This window comes from Sturnus vulgaris, chromosome 7, assembly GCF_052056855.1.
Source record: "Sturnus vulgaris isolate bStuVul1 chromosome 7, bStuVul1.hap1, whole genome shotgun sequence".
In the NCBI taxonomy this organism is placed as follows: domain Eukaryota; kingdom Metazoa; phylum Chordata; class Aves; order Passeriformes; family Sturnidae; genus Sturnus; species Sturnus vulgaris.
Window position 1 is genome coordinate 41,589,705 of NC_142249.1, and position 22,856 is coordinate 41,612,560.

The 22,856-nt window shown below is 44.3% G+C and overlaps 1 protein-coding gene across 3 annotated transcripts in view; it reads left to right on the forward strand.

Annotated features, from left to right (window-relative positions):
- The first annotated feature begins 20,833 nt into the window (after positions 1–20,833).
- Positions 20,834–22,856, forward strand: part of PKP4 (plakophilin 4) — a 36,742-nt gene continuing 34,719 nt past the window's right edge. For all 3 annotated transcript variants that reach the window (XM_088168477.1, XM_088168476.1, XM_014890655.2), the window contains exon 1: positions 20,834–20,967. In XM_088168477.1, the coding sequence (XP_088024603.1) occupies positions 20,839–20,967 (129 nt within the window). In that variant the 5' untranslated portion in view covers positions 20,834–20,838. The remainder of the gene's footprint in view (positions 20,968–22,856) is intronic.

The window sequence follows — 22,856 nt, forward strand, 5'->3', positions numbered from 1 at the left end:
CTGGCCAGTTTGAGGGCAGGACACCGGGGCCAGCCTGGCCAGTTTGAGGGCAGGACACCGGGGCCAGCCTGGCCAGTTTACTGCTGCCTCTCCTTGCCTTTGCTCCCTGCCAGAGCCTTTGGCTGCTGGGATCCGTGCACAATCTCTGGAGCTGTCTTCATCTCTCTGGTCCTTTTCATTGCATCCCACTTTTCCAGGAAAACAAAGACGACCTCGGAAAGTTGGGGAAAATCCCTTCTTTGTGTATGGAATCTTTAAACAAGGTGCCATTTTAACAGTGTTTATATTAAAAGGCATACTTTTGTTATACGTGTGTTTTCCTACTTTAATTTGAAGCAATTTTAATATATTAAGAAAAAGAAATTGTTATTTTTCTCCAAAATGTCTCCATGACCATCTCTTCCCCCCCTTTTTACTTTGCACATTTTAGAGATTTTGTACCTAGCATTAAGAATTGAAGACCAGTCAACTTCCTGTTTAATTGCTTCTAGAAATAATTTGAAGTATGTCTTTATTTTAGTGGAGAAAATGAAACTGGGGATTGTTACTGTATTTGAGAGTCATTAAACCATTATTCAAGAAATAAGTAAAATTAACCCCCCGTGTAGTGTTCTAACTGAAATGGAGTGTCTTTTTGTGAACCTTCAATTAACATTATAGTTGATCTAATGTTTTGATTGGTATTGTGATAAATTCATTATTAAAGAGCAGAAAAGAATCTACTGTAAATTCTTTGAAAGTATACAAGTTGAAACTTGCTTTCTGCATCACAGCTCAGTGGGGGGATTTTTAATGTATTTACTGTTTGTGCCATGGGTTGGTGGTTGTGGGCAGTGAATGAAATTCCCCTGTGGCTATGGGATCTCTGGGATGTGCAGGCTGGGGGGAGAACTGGCCCTCAGGGCTTGCTGAGTTTGTGCAGAGGAGTTGAGGGCACCAGGCTGCCATTCCCTGCTGAGTGAGCTGCACCTTGGAGCGTGGCACGGGGAGCCTGGTGGGGTTTGCTTGTCCTGGGGCGTCTGTGCTGGCTGGCACAGGGGCAGCTCTGCACCAGCTTGGTCCAAGGAATGCCTTTACACTGACTGGGGCCAGCTCCAGGGGCAGCAGGAGCAAGAGGGACAATATCCTGGGAGGAGATGGAGGGACTGGAGGCAGGAAAGTAGGGGCAGTTTTCCTAGTGCCAGGTAGGGCAAGGAGTAGCAGAGGTCTGGAAACAAGTGAGGAAAAGAAGGAGCTGTGGTGTGATGCCAAATATCCCCTTTTGTCCCATGAGGTCCAGCTGTAAGGAGCAAGGAAGAAGCATTAAAAAAATTCTGGATTTCTGTTTGTTTCTGTGGGTGCCAAAAACTTTTCCTGTCTTTATCTTCTTATCAAAATCCCCTTATGTTCTGTCTGGTGTGGCAAGCCAAAGGCTATCATCTGGGCTATGCTTTTAACAGGTGCTTATAAATGTACTCAGAAACACTTGCATTACACGTGTCCAAATAGAAGGCACCTAATCTATCCCTTAGTTTGCTTTACATGATCTTACTTAATGCCATCTGTGCTCGAAATCTGATGTGAAGGGAGATTTCCAGTTTGTGGTGGATTTCTGTCCTCTCCCCAGGAAGGCAGCAGCAGGCAGTGCATCCTAGGTACTCTGAAAGGAAACCTTTTCAGTTCCAAATTCATGTTCTTCACTGTCTTGCCTTGGGCAGAACTTCCTGTTGTGTAGCCCAGGAATTAAGTATTGGAACATTTGTTATCATACAGATAAATCTGATTGGTGAAACCTCTGAAACAATTTCAGACAAATGCTAGTTCTTTAACTTCAATGTGATAGACTTAAAGCTGAAGCATTTCACATCTTTCACAAAATAAACCCAAGGTGGTATATGTAATGTAACTGGTTTCAGTGGCTCTGGACAAGTGGAGCACTGGACTGTTAATTGGAGATATTCTGTGTATAGGTGTGTTTATGTAATGGTGTTCAACAATTGTCTTCTGCTAATTCATGCTCAAGTCTTATGTGGTATCTAAAGGTACGTAGGGAAACAGTCTCAGAGTGTTTTCATTATGTTTTTTATTTAAAAACAAGATTACCATATATTCTTACTGAGAAATAACACAGCAGTATTGAAATTATAGCATATTGTGAAAGGAGATTTAATTTGTATTATACCAGTGCCTAAACTCCAAATGGGTGTGGCCCTTGGTGAAATAGAGGGAAGTCCATGCTCTGTAGAACTTACAGGCAGAAAGGCAAAACTTAAACTGATGAAATGACTGGAAATGATACCAAGAACATGCTTTTTGTAACACTCACCTAGTGCAGGGTGCTTGTGGTCCAGTACTAAACCTGGGCTGCTGGGCTGTGCCATCTGATCCAGCCCTAATTGAAGGTACACTGCCAGAACTTGCCACCTGTTGCTGCTTCAAAGCCTTCATACCCAGCTTTGTCCTCATAAGTAAGGGAATGAAAATACCCAGTTCCATATTTCAGCTGAAATTGAGAATATTGGCAGTGAGATGAGTGATACAATACGTCACTTGTTCCTGGGAGCATGTTTATATTTCAGATGGGAGATGAAAAAACACTGAGCCCAGAAATCTCAGACTGGCTTGTGAGATGTGCCTGTTTGCTCTATGTTATTTGGACTATCACATAAAGAAAGAAAATTCTGAGTTTTGTTACTTTTTGCTGTTGTTCCTTTGCATAAATCTTAGCAACAGCATACACTTAGATTTGGGAAATTTTACTGTCATTAAATACATTCTTTTCCAAAAGATACTTTAAAAAAAATCCTAGTTTAGTGTTCTTCACAGAATAGGCAGAGTGGCAGAAAAACTTCCTGTGGTCCGAGAACTTGACACTTCTTAAGGAAGTCCTGAAGCTCTGGTAGAGAGCACTGCCTGTTGTGGGGTGCTTTGTGTTCAGGCTGACGTAGTCACTCTTTCAACACTCAGAGTTTTTAATTTAGTTGTAGAACACAGGTTATTTTTAAGCAGGAAAAAAGTGCGCCAGGTCATGTACTGACACTGAGATAAAATCAGAAAACTGCAGCAACAAAAGACCCAAGTCCCAAAATAAAAAAACCATCCTGAAGATATGCAGTTAAAAAGTGTTGAATTAGCAAGGCATGCTGAATCCAGGGATTGGATTTGTTTGATGACCTACTGAGTTTTATTTTGGCCAACTTGAGTGCTCTGGAAGGAACCACCCAGTGTCCATTGGGAGCTGCTGCTGCATTGATCCAGTCTGGAAATGTAGTCACACAGTGGAGGAGGAGAACAGTTTTTATAAAACTTAATGCATTTACTGCTGTTCATAATGGGCAGACTTTAAATATCTTGTTTACTGTTGTAAATACAAAAGAAGATATCCTGAATCACAACTCTCTGCTTTTAGGAGGTGTGAAGTGCATTAGATTTAGGAAGTTAAGCTTAAGAATTTGCCTTGTTAGAATGCCAGCAAATGCTGTTTTAGTGATATAGTTCATTGTGTTAGTCAATATGGTATTGTTTAGTTGTTTTGTATTACTAGTATATTGATTTAATCTATAGTATAAATATTAATATATTTCAGACTGAAATTTGAAATACTTAAGGAAGTTAATTTTTTTTAGATAACAAAGATAATTCAAATTATTGCAAATTTCCCGGAATTTTCCTTTGTTTTCTCTGTGTCTCGAATCACAGGAGTCATATTGCAACAGAACAAAAATGTTTTACAGTGGCAATATTCCAGGTTTTTGAGGTTTTTTAGGAAGTTGAACAGCATGCTCAGTGTGGGATGAGGTGTTCCCAGTTCAGAAGTGCCCATGTGTGGAGGGTGTGTGGTCAGGTCTGTGTGCCCCTCTCACAGGTGGAGCAGCAGTGGCTGCATGGAAACCCAGGTGAGTCTGCACCAGCCCAAAAAACACCCCCTGTGCCAGGCTGGCTGCTGGGGCAGTGCAGGATCACACCTGGGGCTGTGCAGGATCACACCTGGGGCTGGTGCAGGATCACACCCGGGGCTGTGCAGGATCACACCCGGGGCTGTGCAGGATCACACCTGGGGCTGTGCAGGATCACACCCGGGGCTGTGCAGGATCACACCCGGGGCTGTGCAGGGGCACACCCGGGGCTGTGCAGGATCACACCTGGGGCTGTGCAGGATCACACCTGGGGCTGTGCAGGATCACAGCCGGGGCTGTGCAGGGGCACACCTGGGGCTGTGCAGGATCACACCTGGGGCTGGTGCAGGATCACACCTGGGGCTGTGCAGGGGCGCACACCCGGGGCTGGTGCTGAACACCTGGAATCCTCTGCTCTTCGCTCAGGGTTGGAGCTGTTTGCCCAGACTTTACCAAATCCTGTCTTTTGAACTGATCGTTCTCCAGCTCGGTGTTGTGTTTGAGCACAGTGAAAACAAAGGGTTCTGCTGTGCAGACACTCTCTGTGTTTTGAAGCACAAACACGACCTTCTTCCTTGTGCACGGGAGCTGATTGATCACGCTTCAGAAGAATGTCCCAGCGTGAAGAGTTCAGACTGCCCTTCCTTCAGCCGTGCTGCACTCAGCAAGGTCTCATTCCACAGGCCAGCAGCTGCCTTCTGCTCGTGTGGAATGTCCTCACAAGGTGAAGATCTGCTGACTCTGAGCAGGTCACTTCCAGAGCTGCTCTTGCCTCTCGTGGAGCTGATCATGGGTTCTTCCTTCCCCAGGTTCCCTGACACAAGCAGGCCTTGGGAAGAACTTGTTACTGTTGTGGGCATGGCAAACAGCCACCTGCCTGTGAGGGTTTTCTTTCCAAATATTTGACGTGTCTGTCTCACTTCCAAGTCTTCAGTGGGCAAAGTTGAACATGTTGGAGGAAGGGGAGGCAGGATGTGCTGCTGCATGGATTGCATTTGGCCGTTTCCCTCCCTGCACAGGAGCTCGTGGAGGCTGCCTTACCTTTGGTCTCTGGACTTAAAACTATCCTGACATGGTTTGCATCCTGCACAGAATTATAGCCAGAACAGAGATTTTTATCTTGGAAGCAAATATGCCTTGTAAGTCCAGAAATTCAAGGGTGATGTGTCCTTTTCCCCAGTACAAACATAAATACTACATGTGAAAGCTCTGCTATGTCCTGCTGCTAATGCTCAGGAACTAATTAACAACCAGCCCCAGAGCCTCTGCTTGGGCATCTTATAGCAGCCTGGGGCAGGAGGAGAGCAGGGATGTACTTGAGATGTCTAAACAGGCTTCTTAACTTTCTAAATTTTTTCAGCATTTATTTTATCAACTCCCATTGTACTGCTGTCTTTTGGATTTACACTTGACAATGGATTTTATTATTTCTTACACTAAGGTATGAGGTGAAAGTCCTTATAGAAGAGTTTAGTCTGTTGAAATTCAAAACTGTTAAGCTTGCTTGACCTGTATTTCAGAACCAAGTTTTGGTTGGTTCTATACATCAGATGAATAATCATTGTTCTGCAATGTCTTTTATTTCAAGAATCACTTGTACTTAGAGTTTTTAAAAGATTCCTTATGGAATATGGGAAAAAAACCTTCCAGGAAACAGCTAATACATGGTGTTCCTTCAAAGTATTTATCTATTTTACACAACTTTTAAAAAAATACTGGAAATTGGGATTTATCTCCTTTATAATTACATCCCCATAATTTAGCTGAATGTATTAATTCCAGACTGAAGATGCTGTGTTTGTGGAGGCTGGGAGAGAGCCCCAGGGTGCAGAGCACCCACTGCCCAGTCCCTGGCAGAGGATTAGCCAGAGGGATCTCTGCTCTGCTGCACTGGAGCTGTTCTGAAGGGTTTGTGGAGAGTGGGTTTACCGTGTGCTTGTGACATTTGGACCTTTTCAGTCTCTGAAATGGCACAGTTCAGTGGGAAGACAATGCTTGTCACTGAGGATATTTTCTGGAATGCAGTGCTTGTTGATGCCTTGGCTGATGTCTCACACAGTGCATGGAGTGAGCAGCTCTCTGATCTGTAGTGCTGAGGAATTAGTGTGCCTTTCAAAGGCCCTTACTGATGGACAGCCTTGGATGCTCCAAAGTTCTCACTTCTTGCCAGTGGACTTTTCCAATATGAATGAGTCAGTTTGGTGTGATGTGTTGAATTTGTGAGACAAGTTCGTAGATTTATGAACACTAGTGGCACTCTTTCAGCTTTAGGTGTGTATCAGTTTTTCACACAGTTTTCCTTGAAACAAAAGATGTTTGATATGATTGATCTTGTCCAGGATACAGGTGGGCCTGTAAAACTGAGGTGGTGCTAATCCCTGGCTTTATTTCTGTTTTGCCTTTGTCTCGCAGTGTGTGTTAGGAGATGCCGTGACTGTGCCTCTCACCTGGCTGGCACTGATCATTTCTTCTCCTAGATGAAAGAGCACGTCTGTCAGACTTCCTGCAGGGTAGGATCTGTGTGAGTTTATGTGGCAGACTCAAAGAGAATGGTGGCCTGTGAGTGCAGAGCAGAGACAGTCAGATCTCCCCCAGGTTATTGTTTATCATGGCACAGCTACAACTCTGATACTCACCTGGGGGGGTTAGAGCAGCTGTGGCCTTGGCTGGCTCCTGCACTGGACACTCAAGATCAGATCCCTTTTTATCTCAGGTGAACTTAAACCAAGATGTGAAGCCTTGACACAGTACTAGAGGAGGGAGGCAGTGATTTGAGCTAATGTTTTTCACATGGCAGCTTGTTCTTTAGATGAGGTGGAACCTGAACATGTGGGTGTGCAGGTGTACCTGGCAGTGCTGGGGTGCTAAGGTGGGTGCTAAATGCAGTAATAGCTCTGGTTGTTAGTTAGCTGAGCTACTGTATGAAGATACAGGTGTATATTTTATTATAGAGTCCTAACTGAAATGGTCCTACCACAGGAGGAAAGCAAGCAGATCACCTTCATTTGACCTTAACATTTTCCAGTGGCAGAGATGCCAGCAGAATGTGAATCAAAACAGTACTGCCTTGTAAACACATCCCAGAGGAGCCAGCAACTTTCTGCTGGTTTAACTCTGATTAAAGCAGTTTGACTCCCTTTAAGGCAGATATGATTTTATTTGTACAAGTAAGAAAAAATAAGTCGGATGTACCAATATGATAGGAATCATCTCTGTGGATCCTAATAGTGCAATTACAACAGTGGTGAAAATAGCCACCAGTAATTCTATTCTCAAATGGTATATTCACTACACGTTTTTACTTTTACAAAATGTTCATTTCACTGGGGAATTTCCTAATTTGTAATTATAGTGATAAATTTATTTATGGTCATTTAAGACCTGTTTGGTCTTCTCTCAAATGCTTCCTTATCCTTATTTTTACACCCAAGTATTCATAGAAAACAATAGCTTCTCAATTTCTATTTTGAAAGGTTTCTGGTGGTGAAAAAGGATTTGGTTTCTTTATCATCATGACAGCCTTTGAATTCAGGCAGACCAGCAGAACCAGCTACAAATGTGAGAAATAAGGCCTGTGCCAGGTGCAGAGTTAACTTCCATTTCATTCCAATGGGAGCATCACTTCAGATTCTCTGCTGGAAGTGGATTTTTGATGCACTCTGCAGCAGCATGTGCCATCACTGTGCCCATCTCACAGGAGCACCTATGCTCTTGTCTCCAGTTACCTCTTGTGATGACCTTGCTGTCTGCACAGAAACTTTCTTTGGTCACTGTCTGTGACTTGGGTAAAGAGCATTGGCAAGATTAATGCCCCATGCCCTTTGCCTACCAAAAACCCCCACGTTTGGAAGATGTGAAGGCCCGTGGTTTTGCCAGTGTTAAATGTGATCAATCTCAAGGGAATTCCTAGTGGAGAAACTTCTCTCCAGGTGGAGTTTTGTGTTAATTCTACCTTTGTCTTCCTCCCCTGAAGAAGGCTGCATACATAATCAAGGTCATTTGCCAACAGAGACTGTGTTTACTGTGTTTTCCTTAGTCTGACTGAGGTACCTGCCGGGCTGTTACCTGGCTGTGCTTTCTCTGCACACAGATGTTTCTGTCGTTCTTACTTTCCGTGCTGCTTTAGCAAGCCCTGGTTGGCTTGCTTGGCTCTAGCTTTCTCATAACTCCATTATTGTCTGCCTTGGGAAACAGCAGCAGCAGACAGGTAGATTTGTCCTCTCCCCTTAGGCTAGGAAGGGAACATCAACCTTCTTTTGCATTTGTATCTCTTATAAAAGTAGGTATGCTTCCCAGCTAAGGAATCCTCTGTTAGCTTATTTGCATGCCTGTAAGTGTGTCATCCCTTGCACTGCTTTGGATAGCTATGGATTCGTTTGGGAGCAGGAGCATCAGCTCTGCTGGGTTCAGCTGGTTCATGTCACCACATTGTTTCCTATTTTGTAAGACTGGTTCTTCTCAAATCCCCCACTTAAGTTACAGTTCTGCCTACTTGAATTATCTTTCCATTTAGAAATTGGATCAGTCCATAATGATGTGCTCCATGGCAATTTTGGCAGCTGATCTTTTTCTGTTCTGTCTTTTAGGCTCCGAGTTTGTTGAGTAATCTTTTTTATTTAACTGCTTTTTTTGGTCACCATATCCATTAAATGAATAGCTGTGCCCCACCACTCTGCTGGTTATTCATGCCTCCATTGATGTCTAGAGCAGCTGGGTCTTACAGGACCAAGATTCTGGTGGTATCTGTTTCCAATACCTAATATCTATTCTAATTTTGGAGCTTGCACCCCAAAGTGTGAGTGGTCACTGCTAGCAGCTCTCTCTTCTCTGCTGCTGGAGATTGACTGAGCAGTGGTCATGGTTATGCTGTAACCTCCATGAAGGAACTCCAGTTACAAAACTGAGCAGCCTCCAGAGAGATAACTCCTGTGATTTCTCTGAGTGACATGACTGTTCCTATCCTTCGAATTTTTGCTTTGGTCAGTGGGTCTTACAATTCACTGATGGATTAAGATTGTGACTAATAAATTGCAAATATGACAGAAGTCTATTGTGAAGACAGTGAATTGATAGCTTACTAAGGAAGCCCTTTTTTCTCTTGCAAGTTGGTAGCTTTGAGCATGCTGTACTTGGCACCAGTGCAAGTTTTCCAATCTTTTGCTAAGAGGTTGTCAGTGAGGTTGGGTCTCAGTTCTTTAGAATTCAGTGTGAAACCTGCAATTCATATTGCCATTCCAAACAGTTCCACTTTCATGAAGACTTCCTTGAGGACAATGGAGTTTAAAGACTTGTCCCACCCCTGCATGGTGTTTGTCAGTGTCAGGTATGGAACAAGTAACCAGCCTTGTGTCAGAGCTTTGTCCTGTGCCAGCTCTGACACATTTTCCTTTCTCTGGATTCTTTCATTTCTCCTTCCTGTGCAGGACAGGGTAGTGATGGTGGTGATCTTGGTTTTGGAAGAGTACCAGGCTGGCGCCCAGAGGCCAGCAGTGCCACAGTGCTGTCCCTGTCCCTGGGGCACCGTGTGTGGGCAGGACAGCACTCCTGGGAGGAAGCCTTGCCTTCTCCTGGGCTGGCATGGTTATCACCCTGGCACGTTTGGGTGGTGGCTGCCCTGCCTCAGGTGAGCTGTGCTCAGTCCCCGAGTGCCCAAGGGCAGCAGCTCTGCAGGATGGCACCCCAAGACACGGGGGCAGGGGACTCTGTCTGCTCAGGTGTGAGTAAATGCTGTCTTTTCAAATGACCAGGAATGACAAGGGACTTCTTGCTTATTCCTGGCCATATCCTTCCTGTGGCTCACCGAGAGGATGTTGGCAGGCAGCAGCAGCATCAGTATTAAGAACAGATAAAAATGGGACAAGGTAATGTGTGTGCATGTTTACCCTGCTGCACGAGAATGGGCTGATCTGAAGTCTGCATTAATGACCCTGCTGAGGGCTACTTTTAGAACATACAAAACAAGATTTTGACAGTATTCATCAGAAGGTGTGCTGAGTGTTATTTGGAATTAACCAGCAGCATTACTTAGAGAAACAACTTACAAAACGTATTTGCCATTTCAAAGAAGCAACTTCTTGAAAAACTTATTTGAAGAAATAATTGTGTGCAGACTCTATATCCATATATATGACATTTTTCGTTAAATTTTTATTGGGCTTTAGTTTGACAAAAGAACTGTTCTTTTGAACACACTATGTGTAAGGTAGATTTTTGAACCTACTTTTGCCCCTCCTTGCTGGGCATGTTCCCATTTGCTCTGGTATTTGCAGCTTTACCTCTCAGGTCGTATGAGACCTGAATAGAGAATGTCCTATATTAAGTTAAAGGAAAAAAACCAACAGTTTAAACCTCTGTAGGACTCCTGTGCTATTGCTGCAAAGCTCAATTTGAAATGTTTTGAACTTGAAGTAGTCTCTCACAAATAGGCAAGCAAATGCAATGAGGTGGATATACATTCTGTTCCCCTCTGTAATTATCTCTGTGATACTGAGAAGATAACTAGCAGCTGCCTTGGAGCACCTTACTGAAATGGTTCATTTTAGGTGGCATAAATGCTTTGTGTGCCAAGTATTTCCAACTTCCACAGTACAGTAATGGGTGCTGGTGGATCCCTCCCTTCCCCACAGGTTCAGTGTCCTGCCCAAGGGGCATTGCTTGGCCTGGGCTCCTGCCAGTGCTCTGCTGCTTCCTCTGCTGCACTTCACAGTGCCCAGAAAGGACAGCTAGCTTCAATAGCAGCCAGCTGGAATTGTACATGTTCTTATGGAGCCGAAGTAAGGCATTCTAAAAATGGAAAGAGATGCCTCTAAGTCCAATTACCCCTAAGCGTTACATAAAAGAGCAATAAAGAGCAATCCTGCAAGTGGTGGAAGTGCATTCTTTTCTGCTGGTGTCATCCAGGAGTGTATTTCCTGAGTTGGTGTATTGACATTCTCCTGGACTTGCAGAGAGCAAGCAGGAGCAGGCTTTCTCAGGTTTGAAAGTGGAAATCCCCTAAAACACTAATTAATTGTTGTATTTCTTTTAAGACTTAAAATTGCGTAATTTTCTAACTCCCTCTTTGTTACTGAGAAGCTTTGCTTTGGATCACTGACTTTTAAACCCTTCATTCTGAGATCTGTGTTCCAGCACAGTGAAAATAACTGGTTGAGTTTGTATCTTCACTGTTGGTAGAGTGGCGTATTTAAATATATCAGTATTAATTATCAGGCATGTCTAAATCCTAAATGTGAATATTTAATTTTTGCTATTGTGGTTGTGTAGTATGTGTAGTATGTAGTATGTGTAGTTGTGAAATGATCTAAAAAGTTGTGTTTGTTTGAATTTGGAAGGGCAGAAAGGAACCCCGGTATTCCATTTAGAGGAGACAGCAATACTTAAATAATTAATGTCATTTATATTGTCTGATACTGGCAAGAAGGTAGCTGTAGCTCTTAAATATTATCCTTGATTATTGTTTTGTCTTTCCTGCAGTGACTTCAGTATTTTGGCTGTTACTGCTTTTCCCAAAAGTCTCTGCTTTATAACCAAACACAGGCAATTTCTGCATAAAATTTGCATTGCTTAGGTTGCTTTCTTCTGACTTTTCAATTGATCCAGCTTGAAATTGGGTGCACAAAACGTCATTGACGCAGTCCGGGAACATTGTGCATTTTCAGTGCAGTGCAAAATGGAAAAGAAGCAGGAGGGATCAGTGAGATTTGTTTTTTTTCTTTTCCCTCGTTTTTTCTTTGCCACAGGAAGGTGTTTGGATTCCAGGCATCCCAGCTGTGTTTTCCTCAGAGCTGTTGCTTTGCTGTATCAGTGTCAGTGCAGGACTTGGTTCTGTGTCAGCTGCATCACCTGGAGCGGGGCTGAGGCAGGGTTTTGTGTGGGGGGTGATGCAAAATTGGGTATTGGGGTCGATGAACAAAGCTGTGTGGTGTGTTGGGGTCAGCTCTGCTGAGCTTGCTGTTTGCTGTAGCTGCTGCCCTGTGTGCAGCACTCCAGCTGTGTGTGTCCCCTGGCCAGCCTTGCCCTGGGAATGGCAGGCTCTGTGCTGGCCCAGGGAGCCCGGGCACGGCTGGGACAGAGCCCACCTCCCATGCCAGGGAGCTGCTGCTTTGGCTTCAGCTTCCTCAGGAGGGGCCCTGCTCACCTCTCTTCTCTCCAGCTCTCTCACCTGGCCTTTCTTGGCTGCATCTCACAAACCCACCTGGCAGTGCCGAGACTTTACACAAAACGTGTTTCTCTAGTGCTCCTGCCGTAGAACAGAATTAGGTAGGTCTGATAAAACAAGCCCACTCTCTTTCTTAACACTTGAAGTTGTAGTCCCTGTTCCTGGTTTTGGTGTGCTTAATTGCCCTGCTCAGGAATTAGCATGTGACTAGAATAAGGGGCAGGGAATTAAAAGGTAGAAATAAGGTTGGTGGTGTTGTGACAACTGTTTGAGATTCCTTTGATGTTAGCTTCTAAAATACGTTTGAGTCATACTTTCAGTCTTTCAGGAACCGAGGCAGGAAGGCTATCTAAATTGCATCTCCAACTGGTAAACTTTGATGCAAAATGTTGTCATCTCATGACAAAATTGCATGCCTTTAGCAAATTTTACAGGAAGAAATCTTTTTCTCTTCGAGAAGAAAATCACATCTTAGGATCTTGTAGTGCTGCATAAAGATGCAGTTCTGCCACCCAGCAGGAAGCCTGTGAATGCTACTCTTAAAGTTTCTCCTTGTTTTAACTGAGCATCAGCAAAGAACCCATATGCCTTCATTCAGGATTTGTTTTGTTTCTTGACCATTTCCACACTTAATCTTCATTCCTTCAATATATAGTTTTCTCTGTCTCTGAATATTTTGTTGCTGTATGCTGAATTACCTACATTTTGCACTGTGGATGTCTGTTTTGGAATATTGACATTATTTAATGTACCGTTGACCTGACTTTTTCCCCCTCTGGCACTTCTGCAAAAGGTTTCCCTGCCTAGCCAAACACTTTAACCTGAGCCTGCCTAATTTTGTAGCTGTGTTTCTGTCACCTACCCCTGCTACAGGAAGGCATATGGGTCATTTGGATGGGAACATTTTGTGTGATTTTGTGTTTATCAACGTTGGCTCATTCATCTTTCTTTGTGGTTTTCCTCAAATTACTCAGTTTTCCTTGATCTCCTCTAAATGTGATATCATAAGTAAATTTTGGTGTTCACAGCTCTTCATCTCTTATTATTAGCAGTATAAGTATTAGTAGAAATACTAATTTTCTCTATAGAGTTATTTGTAATCCTACTACCAGTACTTTCAATTTTGAAGGGTGAACAAAATCAGATACACCTTGGAAAAATAATACTAATCTTTGGGATATTGGAGAACTGATGGAAGTATTGGTAATTGTGGCCTTAAAACCCAAATGCTTGTTGTCTAATTCTTATCTTTTGCTTCTACATTGAAGTTTGGGGTTTTTTTAGCTTCTAGCTTGGAGAACAGATTAGGAGAGAGCTTCATTTGCTTACATATAAAAGTTTGCAGGTAGAAGTGTTCTTGGCAGCAAACAGTTTTGCTGTGCAGTTCTATTTCAGGGCAAAAGGAAGAGTAAACTGCAGTTTAGTAATTAATGAAACTTATTTTAGTAAAATCTTTTGCTAATCCAAACCCATGTTTATTGGAAAGCAGTGATATTCCTTAATCTATGTTTATGGTATGCAAAATTTGACATTTCTGTAGTAGTCATTTGCCAGGGTTGGTAGTGTCCAGCTCCAGACCATCTCAGGATAGATGTGACACCACATCACTCAAAAACTGACATTGTCCAAACAGGAGGAGCTGTGGGAGTCTGTAACTCTCCAGCTGTCTTTTGTAATGGGGGTTGTAGCTGATAATTTTTATCAATGAGAAAATGTTTTGTGAAATAATTTTTTTTCAGATATGCTGTATGACCAAATTGAGAAGCATACTTTCATAAAGGCATATAACACAGATTTGGGTTGCTGATCCTTCCAGCTGAGGCATGTCTGGTAGTGAACATTCTCTCCAGCAATAACAGTCACACTTCAGCAATAATTTTACTCGGAGAAAAAGTAGAAATTGAACAGCATCTGCAGCCATTGTTGTGGTTGGTAGTGGCCATATCTGTACTAAGCAGCCATTCTCATTTTAATTGCCATTTTCTTGTTTGTAGGAGTTTTCAGGTGGGAGATGGGGCAGGTGTGGGTTTGGAGCTGGGTGCAGGGCAGCAGTGCTGCAGGTTCCCAGCTCTCAGTGTGCAAGTTATGTTCTTCTGTGATACTCGTTCTGAAGGACTTCACACCTACATTAACAGCATCTATTCCAATACCAAACTGAGAATTTATCCTTTTGTGCATGGTTGAGTGAGTAACTGCTGAATGTCCTTGTCACCTGACAGTCTGTTTGGAAAACCTGAAATCCTTCTGTGATGCTGCATGTCCCTCCTCCCCCTCAGTCTGCGATAGAAGAGAGACTGAACTTTGTCCCTTGAGATCAATCTGCTGTGTGTTTGCTGTCAGGGCTGCCTTTGAGCACTGTGCTCTGCTGAGGCTGTGTTCAGTGCCTCTGCAGAACAGAGCAGCACAGACATGGGATGGCCCAAAGGGAAGCTTCAGATTTGGGGACTCTTGTTTCTGCTAAGTCATGGAGCATTGTTGACTTAAACTACTGAAAACTCTATTTATTGCCATTTAGCTTCTTGTACTTCATACGATTGCAAAGTGTAAATGCTCTCCAGACATCCTTCAGATGACAAAGAGGCTTCTTTTCAGGTAGCTACAGACAGTGCCTCAGGCCTTGAAGGACGTGGTTATAAATATGTCTTTATTCAAAATGGTTGTCTTGCTGTACGTGTCTGATACCTTCTGGTGAATGGTTAGTTTGAAGGCTATAAAAGATATTAGTCTCGTGAGCATGTTACAACTAGATATTTGTGGATGTAGAATCTTGCCTGCTCACTGGGGTGGAGTTGAAGTATGTAGCCATCAGCAAAAAAAAAAAAAAGACTGTTTTCCTAGGAACTGTGACAAAAATATGTTTATCAAAAAGCCTGGGTAATGTACATTTTAAGATTTTAATCAGGACATAGTACCAAATGGTTTTTCAACCTGCATTTTTAAAGTTAAAAATAAAAGGAAATGGGGTTTCTTGTAAAGAAAAAGGGATTAGGAAGAGGCTAAATTTAGTGGTAAGTCAGTTAAACACATCTCCCACATTTCTCAGGTGGTGGTCGGGTGAGTGTAGGTTTCCTTTTTGTCTATGGGACTCGGTCTGCACAATTGTGCCAGTGTTTTTTTTCCTGCCATTTCTGAAGTCAGTTTCTTCCATGTTTTCTTCAGATAACATGTTTATTTTCCTGGTTTCATCCTTAAGTCCACATGAGCTTGTGCACTGCTGATGTCCATAGAGAAATGTATCTCTGAACACAGAGGCTAGCCTGTAGTGTGATGTTTGGAGTATCTTCCTGTACTGCATCTGGAGACTTCCAACCCTGCTTTTAATGTAAACACTGGAGCCATCTTTCACAGAATCCATTTTTAGTTGTTTGCATCATCCTTGCAAGTGGGTAAGTTGTCATCTGCTGCCTCTCCATCCAAGCACATTCTGCAGGCTGGCAGACAGAACACAGAGCTGCTTCAGTCACTTGGTTGCAGGAAGCTCGAGCATGTGAGTCCCTGCCTGGTTCTTAGGTGAGCACCACTCTGCAGGGTGGAACCAAGGGGATCTGCTCCTACCTGGAAATGTTCTGACAGCTCTGTGAAGGAACTTGAAAACAGATACATTTTAATCACAACTTCCTGTAAAATACTAGAAATGTAGTACATCGTGTTTAGGTTTTGACTTTTCATGCACTGTAAAGGATGAGAAGAGCAGAGTCTTTGACCAAGAGCTGAGATGTGCCCTGTTGCTCTAAGTGTAGATATACAAGAAGAACTTTGTCATGTGGTATATAATGCTAGTGTCCCAGCAAGATGATTTTAGCTTACAGTAGCTTTTCCCCTCTGTACTAATGAGTACTTTACTATTGTTGCTTGAGTTACCCTTGTAGCTAGATAAATATCAGGATTTTCAGTGATGAGAGGTTGGCCATTGTTCTTCTCACGTTGCCCTCGCGAAATAAATCCAATCCATCGTGTCCTAGCTGGCAGAGTTAGTAAGAATTGTATTACCTCTTGAGTATGAATTGTGCTGGTGACTATTCTTACTGGCTGCAGGTCAGCAGTGGGAGGCTCAGAAACAGGGAATGTAGATAAGGAGCAAATTTGGAAGAATAACCAATGTAAGGAAGGCAGAAGAAATACAAAGGGAAGGGATTAGGAGGTTGTGAAAAAGACCACTTCTGTCTGGCACCAATCCTCAAAAGGTCTGGCTTTTTCTTGGGCCTGCAGTAAAAGAAGTGGGATTATTCAGTACTGGCAAAGCTATCTGGATATATCTAAGAAAGTAACAGGAGAACTGAAAAGTGGGGAGTAGAGACTAATGACAATGATAACTTAAAGCATGGTTTACTGCACTTGGTTTAGTGATTTCTGATATTTCTTCTGTGCTTCTCAGTAGTATGTTCTTGCTTCCTTGTGTCAGTGATAACTTGGCTGTCAGATCAGCTGGCTCAGGAAAACACACCCCCATGTCATCTCCAACAGCAGGGCTGTGTCAGATGAACCCCCTGAACTGCTGGCTTTGCAGCTGTTTTTGACCAGTGGATCAGACACAAAAGGAAGTATTTCCCAGGTTCTTTCTCCTAGTGCTGAGAGCAGTGTGAGAGCCCGACTGGCTGCTGCTGGAGCCACGGGTGACTGCCAGCCCAGGGCAGGGGGCTTGTGGAAGGAAGAGGGCTAGGAGGCTTTAGGAGCTGGTGCTTGAGTGAGCCACATGAGCAGAGCAGGGAGTGCACAGTGGAGCCAGCATGTCCTCTGAAGGGGCAGTTACGGGGCTGTTTAGGCTCGGTTTGTTTAAGCAAATCCCCCAATTGCCCAATGTGGTGCTCCCTGCCAAACCCTCCCTGGATGGAGAGCTGAGTCTTTATGGTGGCTTGGTTTGCTCTGCTGTGATTTGCTTTGTGGTTTCATAAAGCCATTCCAGTGAGTCTCTACAGCAGAGAGTCTGGGAAAACCACTGTGCTCAAAATTGTTTTAAGGTATTTCAAACTGGAGGCTTCAAATTGAACAGCTTTGTCTTCCTTGTACATTTGATGTGGACATGCCAGCCTGGAGCTAGGTTGTCACTGCTTTTGGCCTTTACTACTGCCCAGGGCAGGACCTAGGAAACTACAGCATGGGGCTGTGGGGGAATGAGGGTCTGGAAAGGCTGGGAAAGATGTGGGAGCAGCCTCCTGTTCTGGGTGGTGTCTTGACTGCTCGGCCATGACACCAGAGACAGGCAAAATAGCTATGAACCTGATTTTTTTGAGGTATGAAATCTGGTTGCTAGTTTTCCAATAATGAATCAGTTATCCATCCCCAAATGAGTAGTAGCACAAGTCCAGGGAGTGTTTTGAGTGTTGTGTAAGGGAGAAAGAGGGTTTGTATTAACTCCTCTCAACTTCTTACTCATACCAGATTTTAAGGCTCTCACCAAACCTGCTCTTGCTATTTCCTGCTCCTGTGAGGTGAAGGTGAAAACGTGGCTTGGCTCTGTGTGTGGCTGTCCTTAAGCACCATCCCTAGACAGAGCTGTGCTGGGAGGACTGGGCCCTGGAGAGCTTCTCCTGTGCTGCCACCCGTGCCCATGGGCCGGGCAGGGGGGATGAGCAGACTTGTTTATTAGCTCAAGTGTGTACCTAAGTGTTTGTAGGATCAGAGCCAACAGTTATTTAATGTTGAAATCAAGATTAGAAAATCAGTAACTTTGCCAAGAAATGTGTTAATTGAAGGAACATCAGTTGAAGCAATTGCCTGTGTGAAAGGGTGTAGCTCTGCGATTAGATCTCCTAACACTGAGATAGATGTACATTTAACACTGACACCTTCACTAATAATTAATTTGATTGGTTTTTAGCTGGGTGTTTTTATTAGATAGTCAATACTGGGTATATTTTCTGTTCCAATGAATTAGCACACCTTCCAGCCAGCTCAGAGGGTTATTTTCTGGACTGGTTTGTTACAGAAATCTACTACAGATAGGTTGAGAAGTTACTCACAGTGTTGGGGTGAGAAGAGACAGAAAACTATGGAAAAGACAAATTGAGATTGTTTCACTGCTGTATTTTGTACTTCTCTCCTAGATATCCCAAACTACAGCAGGCACTGCCCTGTTACGTGCAAGTAGAGACACAGAGAGATACATGGACCAACAAGCAGCCCCCTTCTGAGAGAAGTGCGTGTGGAACTTGTGACTTTTTGAGACTTGTCCTTTAGATTGCTTAGCAGCTGTTTCTAAATGAAGGAAAGGCTTGATTGAGTAGTTTTATTACTTGATATGCTTGCAAATTTATCAGGTCATTTAGAAACCTGAAACACTGAGTTGTAGTCATAAAAGAAGTATGGTAAGTGATCTAAAAAATTAGATATGACACATGGAATTGTGGCATGTATTCTGTGCTTTGGGTTCTTACTGCCTGATTGAATTGGTTTTCAGAAGTAAAACTTTTCAGAAAATAAAAATGGTTTCTTCAACCATAAAGTTGCGCATTTGACTTTTCAAAATCCTATTAGGCAACTATTAGAGGTAATTTTTCATTCTGCTAGCTTAATTGCTGTTTAATAGGTTGTGTAGAAATAGTCCTTGAAGCTTTAGGGGTTCACCTGCCTGAGGTGCAGATTGTGACAGACTCGGTGTGGCAACCTTTGTATCTGCAAGCTGAAACCAATAAAAACAGTGTTTCAAAAATAGCCAGATATGTCTGGTTATTCATTTGTGGCACCTTGGAAGTCAAGTAGCATTTAATGTCGAGAGTAAGTTGTGTTGCAGTTACAGAGTTGACTGCGGTCTCCCTCACGCCCACGGGCCTGGGCCTGGCCTGGGCTGGGCCCGGGTCTGGGCTGGGCTGGGCCCGGGTCTGGGCCTGGCCTGGGCTGGGCTGGGCTGGACAATTGCTGCGGGCAGTGGGGAGGGCCCGGCCCTGCCATGGCTGCCCTGGCTGCTGGCACAGGAAGGAATGCTCACCCTGGGCCACGGGGCTGGGGATGAGGAGGACAGCGTGGTGTGGCTGTGGGGAGGAGAGACCCGTGTCTGTGGGGAGGAACAGGGAGGAGAGACCCGTGTCTGTGGGGAGGAACAGGGAGGAGAGACCCGTGTCTGTGGGGAGGAACAGGGAGGGGAGATCCGTGTCTGTGGGGAGGGGAGAAGGGAGTAGGGTGGCTCTTGCTGTGGCCGGGCTAGCATGCTCAGGTGTCCTTGTGCAGTCGTGACAGCAGAAACCTTTGTGCAGTTTCCTTTGCCTGGTTTCTGAAGATAAACACGGTGTGGATGTAGGGTAAGAATGGGCTGTTCATACAGGCTCATTTCAGGATACATACAGGGCAGCCTCCCTGTGCTTCACCTGCACGGTGCTGAGGGGAAAAGCCCTGCCTTGCTGAGTTGGGCTCCTTCTCTGCTGTGTTTGGGAAGCAGCTTTTCTTTCTCCACTTGCAGTGGTAGAAGCTGGTGGGTGACCAGGCTTCTGGACCACAGGTTGTCCCCATGACTGCTCCACTGCCTCTCATCACTCATCTCACCTGAGTTTCCCTGAAACTGCTCAGTTCCCTCAGTGGCTGGTGTGAGACTGAACATGAACTGGTCACCAGCTCTTTTAGCAGGAGCAGGGTGTTTATTAAAGAGCCCTGCTTGTGCCAGGAGAGCTCGTGGGCCTGAGGAGGAGCCGTTGCTCATGTGAGGAATATGTGAGCCTCATGGTGGCACAGCAGTCCCTGAGAGCACAGGGCTTTGCCCTGGCCTGGGCTCTGTGTGCCGGCCATCCCAGGAGAGATCCCTGCAGGGTCACCTCGAGCCCCCTTCCAGCCCTGCCTGCAGCATGCAGCTCTGCAGCACGGCTGTGCACTGACCTGTGCATTGCCCTGTGCTCATCCAGGTGCTCATGGCTAACACAGCTCCGGACTGGGGTCTCACAGAGCCTTGGAGCCCATTTGCAGCCTGAGCATCTCCTCACCCTTTGAGCAATGAATGGAATAGGGGAGGAATCTCTTCCTGTTTGTTTGCCCTAGGAATATTGGGTGAGTTTGTTCTGAAAATCTAAAATGAAATATGGACTACTTCTAACATTAGACCTCACAAGTTTTATTTTCTGAAGGAAATTAAAGTGTGGTATGTGTGTAGAAACTTCGTGAATGCCACTTACTTCCTGTTTTCAAAGCGTTAGTTAAGCACAGTTTGTAACTATCTTTGTAATATTCGTTAATAGTGACTTTGATAATTGAACAAATTAATTGGTTTTTTCCATGGATTGGAGTCGGTGTGCTGCCTCTGCAATAGCACGGTTTGGGATTATTGGACGGTAATCCTGTCAGTCCTTTCCACACTATCCATAGCCCAGGGCAATTGCTTTAACTTTAGCATTTTAATTTCCTCTTTTGCAAAAAGAGCATTAGGAGCATTGCTCCCATTAAGCTTTTATTACCATAATTAGTCTCTTCCATAGTTTGTTCCTGACAGCAGAGTGTTCTGCTGTTACGTGTCATTCTTCTGTGCTGAAAACTGTATGTGGTAAACTTGTACTGATTCTGGGTGTTCTTAATAGTTAACTAGTAATTTTCATGCATCTTGAGTTTTATTAACCACCACAAAATAGTGTTTTAAAAAATAATCGTGAAGCATCATGCCACCTGCTTCCCCCTGCCCAACCCTCGAGTTGTGTAGGTGATTCTGGTCTCCATTTGTGAAGGTGAAACACAGTCACACAACATAGATTGAGTTATGCAAAGTTCTCTGCTAATTTAGTTAAGTTTGGAAAGCTTCTAGAAAAAAAAATTATAATCCTGAAAGCTTGGATTTTAAACATCACTGGCTGAAAATGTAAACTATCTTAAAATCTTGTTATTGCAGGCAAGATGCCAGCCCCCGAGCAGAGCCCAATGGTGGAGGAGGGGCTGCCGCAGACGGCACAGGAGACTTCCACAGGCCCGGGCATGGAACCAGAGACCACTGCCACTACCATTTTAGCTTCTGTAAAGGAACAGGTACCTGCCTCGTTTTCAGCAATTCTTCAGTTCAGAGTCTGTGTGCAGTTAGCTGCTGCCTCTTACTGTTTTGTTTGTCATGACTGTTTGTTTCTGTAGCATGTGACCCAGTGCCACCATGGCCTATTTCTGTATCAGTTTTAGAATGTGAATAGAAGGGGTTTGGTTACCTGCATTGAACAGAAGCATCATTCTGGTGTTCTGTATCCCTTGGAATGTCTGCACTGCTGTTGTAAGTCAAACTGGAAATGCAGGTTTGGTGGCAAAGAAAGAAGAAAAGCTGGTGTAGAATTGATGCAATGTTGGAATCAGTCCTTGTAAATCCTGCAAAGCAAAGTGTTCAGTGCTACAAAGTCTTGCACATACAGATGGGGTATAATTAGTTGTACTTCATTAAGAAATGGGCTTTAAACTCTGAGTTTGGTTTCAGTTATCAATACCAAGGTACTAATGCATTTTAAACCTGCAGCACATTTATGGGTGTGTATCTAAAGTGATAATTTCTATAGGAAAAATAGAATTGTGTTTGCAATCAAATTCAGCCTTAATTTCTAAGGACCATTCAAGTGGGAAAAATCGCAGTTCTACAAGGAAACACTCCAGTTAAAGTTTTTGTTGGTTTTTTTCTTTTTTACATTTAAAGAACACAAAGGGAGAAGGGAAACTTTGGTTTTCATTGTGTCATACTAAGAAATAATGATCATCTTTATTGACTTGATACACAAACTGTAGCATCTGAAGCTCAGAATAAGTCTGCTTTGCTGTCTCTGTTTTGGAACTTCCTTTAAGATGAATCATTACTTGATTCAAGATAGTAGGTCTGAATGCAAACAAAAAATATATTAGTTCTTATGTTGTCCCATATTAATATTTTTTAAAAAGGTGAGAATTAGGTTATATCTTCTTGATATCAACAGTTTTCATATCCATAATACCTTATTGTTAAACAAAAATTTTCTGCAGGATGATGAAACTTGAATCTTAATTTTTGCACCTAAATTGTTTCAAAAGTAATTTAAGGTGACAATAGGAAACCTAAAAATTTCTTAGCAGTTTTAAAATTCGCATTTGCAGGGTGCAGGGTATCACTGCCAGAAGCTGTTGCAGTGTGAGAAGTCAGCCAAGAGTTAAGATACCTTCAGTTCCCTCTCACCCAACAGCAGCGTGCCTTGTGCCACAGTAGCACAAATGTCCATTAGGCCATTTGTCACAAATGGCCATTGGGACTCGTTTGCCTGAAGTAGGTGGGTGGTGGCTGTCAGCGAGTCCATTCTGCACAGAGAGTGTGCTGGTGGTGTTACCGAGCTGGCAGCAGTGCCAGTGCCTGAGCTGGGCTCTGCAGGCAGGCAGGGATGTCCCAGGCAGGACAGCTCCGTGCTGGCTGTGTGGCCAGGCTGGTGGCAGTGTCAGTGTCAGGGATGTCCCAGGCAGGACAGCTCCGTGCTGGCTGTGTGGCCAGGCTGGTGGCAGTGGCAGTGTCAGGGATGCCCCAGCCCAGGACAGCTCCGTGCTGGCTGTGTGGCCAGGCTGGTGGCAGTGGCAGTGTCAGGGATGTCCCAGGCAGGACAGCTCCGTGCTGGCTGTGTGGCCAGGCTGGTGGCAGTGGCAGTGGCAGTGTCAGGGATGCCCCAGCCCAGGACAGCTCCGTGCTGGCTGTGTGGCCAGGCTGGTGGCAGTGGCAGTGTCAGGGATGCCCCAGCCCAGGACAGCTCCGTGCTGGCTGTGTGGCCAGGCTGGTGGCAGTGGCAGTGTCAGGGATGCCCCAGCCCAGGACAGCTCCGTGCTCCCCCTGCCGCTCTGCAGCCCCGGGTGCTCAGCCAGGGCAGCGCTGCCGGGAGCAGCTCCACACACGGGTGTGCTCTGAAGGCCTTTGTTGCTGTTCCTTGGCC